Below are 4010 nucleotides of genomic sequence, written 5' to 3'. Positions count from 1 at the left end.
GGTGTGTAATGAACCCAGATTGTTAACACACAGTTAATATCAATTCAGCTTCCAGCTGTCCTTGCTGAGCACTGGGACCTCAACACCAAGTTGACTGCAAGGCAGCAATGTGTCCTCGTGGTAGAGAAGGTGAACAATGTCCTGGGCTGCATTCAAAGTGGTGTCAGCAGGGCAAGGGAGGGGATCCTTGCCGTCTGCTCAGCACTGGTAAGGCCACACCTGGAGTACTGGATCTGGTTTTGAGCTTCCCCCCATACAAGAGAGACAAAGAGAATCCAACAAAGGGCCACGAAGATGATGAAGGGACTGGAGCATCTCTCCTGGGAGGAAAGGCTGAGAGAGCTGGGACTGTTCAGCCTGGAGAAGAGAAGGCTCAGGGGCCACCTTATCAATGTCTATAAACACCTGAAGGGAGGGTGCAAAGAGGATGGTGCCAGGATCTTCTCCATGGTGCCCAGTGCCAGGACCAGAGGCCACGGGCACAAACTGAAACACGGGAGGTTCCCTCTGAAGAAACACTTCACGGTGTATTGACCACGCTTCACTTCACGGTGAAGAAACACTTCTTCACCGTGAGGGTGACAAGCCCTGGCACAGGTTGCCCAGAGAGGTGGGGGAGTCGCCATCCTTGGAGATACTCAAAATGGTCCTAGGCAAAGCCAAAGCACCAGCGGTTGAAGAGTCTGTTTAGGGGTAGGAGAGATGGTGGCAGATCTAGCAAGGGATCAGCCTGAGGCTGGGTTTACCCTGCTCCTGCGTGTGAACTGACTCGCTGACCTCTGGCTGATCCTCTGGCCATGGAGAGGGCTGAGGGGCTGGGGGATACTGCTCTTTTTGCCTACTTAAAAGTTGCTCTTCACTCCTCTACTAAGAACTCAGGACAATCTCTATTCAGGTACGCTGCGGGGTTTGGGCTCTTATATCTCTGGTGCTTCTGCTCTTAAAAAAAAAAAAATAAGCTTTAATAGCAACTTGCTCTTGGTTTTCCTGGAGGTTTTTTCCCCCTCTTAAAATGCTAAGTGTGACACAGTGCCCACAGCTGGAGCATTGCAACAGGGTGGTCCAGCATGTTGGGTTTTTTAGAAACAAGAGACCATCGGGCCTTGTGCGTTAAGCTCTTGTCATTTTTTTTTTCTTCAACATGTGCTGCAAAGATCTAAACGGTGGCTGTTCCCCGGAGGGTGTGCAACGCAGGCAGAGGGTTGGTGCCTGGGGATGTGCAGGTGCATCTCGCTGGGGATTTCCCTCTTGCCCTGCCTCACTGGGTGGCTCAATTCTGGGTCTGTACATTTTACAAGCTCAGGGGAAAGGATTTACTATCTCCCTGTTACCGATTTGGGCAGGATTACAGAAAATAGGCGTGGATTTTTTTCCTTTCTGTGCAACAACTTTTCATGTCCCTGTTTTGATAAAGCCTTGAAACAGTCACTGCCTGGGCACAAGACCTACCCCCAGTGGAGCTACAAAGGGGTTTGTGCTGGAATTAGGGTCATAGAATGCCACAAATGGGCTGTGAGGCACCTGCTGGGGCCACTCCCAGGTGCTCTCATGGGTCAGCACTTGCTTTTTCATTCCAACTTTCTTCAGTCATAAACCATGAAGTGAAGGACGTCGAATTAAACATTCAAGCTGAAGGCAACAAGTGTTTTGAAGGACCAGGGCAGCCACGCTGTGTGGCCGTAGCCGTTGTGGGTAAAGGCCTTTATTTTAGTTTTTTTGCTTAAGATGAAGTTAACGGCGGGGATTAGTGCCACGCTTCCTCTGTGAACAGCAGGTTAGAGAGTGCAGGCGTCAACCTGGAGCTGGCCTCCACCCCCCCAGGGAATTGCATACAAAATGAAAAGAGATACAAATGCGGCCACAGAGCCAAAGCCTAGAATAGGGAGCGCAAAGTACATCTGCCACAGGTGTCCCACAGGACAGGGGGTTGGGGGACGGGCTGGCCCTTCCCGTAGTGGACCCCTTCCTGTGCACTCACGGCTTGGTCTCTAGTGCCACTGAGGAGCTTCAGCATGGGCTGCCACCACTGAAGGTACAGGGCTGGTAAGGCCACTGAGGCAGGCAGTGCAGCCGCAGGGTTTGGCAGGACCACCAAAGCAGGACTGCCATGGCAGAAGGTGCAGGGCTGGCAGGGCCACCAAGGCGGACAGGGAAGGACCGTCACTTCCAGAGGACACGGGGGCAGCTGCCTCCCAGCTCTGCTTGCCCCATCCCTCTGTGCCCAGCTTTGCTACTGCGACCCCAGGGAGCACTTCCCGTTCCTGCGGGGTCCTTGGATCAGCACCACACAGCAGCAACGTTATTAGAACCATTAATTCCCAATTAGTCACCTGGTCTTCAAAAGAGCGCGGAGGAAGAGCCGGCCCCAGGCAGGGGCTGTGCCTGGCATGGGCTGGCACAGGGTGGGGGGCGAGCGGGGACCCGCTCACTGGCTGGCCTGCCGCAGCTCGGCGAGGAGGCGGTGCAGCCTCTCCGACACGGCCACCTGGCACGGGAGCGAGAGGGGACAGTGAGCATGCACTCCCCAGAGGGGACTGCAGCCCCAGATCCATGCACCACTGCAGCTCCGCGGTGGAGCCACGCTGGTATGCTCAGGCCACCGGGACCTGAGTGTGTACCGATGGTGCCCGGCAAGTGGCGGACATACCGGGTAGGGCTGTGGTTCATGAAGGCGTCGGTGAGCAGGGTTGAGCAGGCTGAGGGATGCCTGCGCGTGGCTCTTCACCTCCGGCAGGCCGGGCAGCGGCTCACACATCTGTGGGATGGAGATGCACGACCATCTTCGTGTGGGGTGCTGGCTATCCAGCCCCAATCCCCAACGAGTCAGCTCCAGGCTGGACTCTGATGCCACCATGTCCAGGGTGGCACCTGGGTTGTTGTGACAGGGGACATCTCCGATGGAAGGAAACGCTGGGGTTTAACCCTTTGATTCTGCCATTACTGCCAAGACACCACCACCCTGGCTCGGTCCTTCACCCAACATGGTGAGGAGGACACCCCAGCACCAGAAGGCAGAGCCGCCCCTGACCTGGCCATCTCTGAAGTACGTGCGATGGAGGGGCTCCACGGTGGTGGGCACGACCTTGCTGGCCTCGCCAAGCCTCCCCAGGACATGGACCACCAGCTCCTGCCCCGCACTGGGTGAGGGTTCCTCCTCCAGGGCCATGAGGTCCATGAAGGGGTGACCTGCAGGGATGCCAGGTTAGGGGGGCCAGCAGGACACCGGGGACAGAGTTCTGGAGCAGGAGGGGAACACGGGTCAACAGGGCAGCACCATGGCCAGGGTGTCCCAACTCACCAGCAGCGTCATAGAGCCGATAGATTGTCTTACTCCCTGGGATCGTCATCTTCTCCTCGTCTTCTGTGAGTTTCAGGCATGGGGAGCCATTGACCTCCACCAGCTGTAGGAGATTATGGGGATGGGCACCTTATTTTTGTCACACGCACCAGCTCATGCCGGTGCTGGGGACCATGCTGCGCTCTGTCCCCTCTATGTGTGTCCCCACATGGTGGAGAGGCCACCCATACAAACCAGCTGAATAAATCATTAAAACCACCTCAAACCACCCCAATGTTGGACATTCTGCCTCCTCCTGCCTGCAAGCTTCTCGTTACACCAGTCTCATGACCGTGACTTCCAAGAAGGAGAACACGGATGGTGGGATTGAGTGCGCCCTCAGCAAGTTTGCAGATGACACTAAGCTGAGTGGTGCGGTTGATCCCCCTGAGGGAAGGGATGCCATCCAGAGGGACCTGGACAGGCTGGAGGAGTGGGCCCATGCGAATCTCATGAAGCTCAACAAGGCCAAGTGCAAGGTTCTGCACCTGGGTCGGGGCAATCCCCGGTATCAATACAGATTGGGGGATGAAGGGATTGAGAGCAGCCCTGCCGAGAAGGACTTGGGGGTACTGGTGGATGAAAAGCTGGACATGAGCCAGCAATGTGCGCTCGCAGCCCAGAAGGCCAACCGTATCCTGGGCTGCATCCAAAGCAGCGTGGCCAGCAGGGC

At 56.2% G+C, this 4010-nt stretch overlaps 1 protein-coding gene across 1 annotated transcript in view; it reads right to left on the bottom strand.

Annotated features, from left to right (window-relative positions):
• Positions 1-2396: 2396 nt before the first annotated feature.
• The window catches only part of NAPRT (nicotinate phosphoribosyltransferase), a 7092-nt gene continuing 5478 nt past the window's right edge, over positions 2397-4010 (bottom strand). Inside the window, exons 10-13 of the mRNA XM_009282170.1 lie at positions 3299-3401; positions 3029-3186; positions 2648-2755; positions 2397-2485 (exon numbers count right to left, since the gene is read on the bottom strand). Of these exons, the coding sequence (XP_009280445.1) occupies positions 2426-2485; positions 2648-2755; positions 3029-3186; positions 3299-3401 (429 nt within the window). The 3' untranslated portion in view covers positions 2397-2425. The remainder of the gene's footprint in view (positions 2486-2647; positions 2756-3028; positions 3187-3298; positions 3402-4010) is intronic.

The sequence above is a fragment of the Aptenodytes forsteri genome, unplaced genomic scaffold (genome assembly GCF_000699145.1).
Source record: "Aptenodytes forsteri isolate BGI_AS27 unplaced genomic scaffold, ASM69914v1 Scaffold260, whole genome shotgun sequence".
Classification (NCBI taxonomy): Eukaryota; Metazoa; Chordata; class Aves; order Sphenisciformes; family Spheniscidae; genus Aptenodytes; species Aptenodytes forsteri.
The sequence above is the reverse complement of the archived record's forward strand: the minus strand, read 5'-3'. Positions and strand labels throughout refer to the sequence as shown.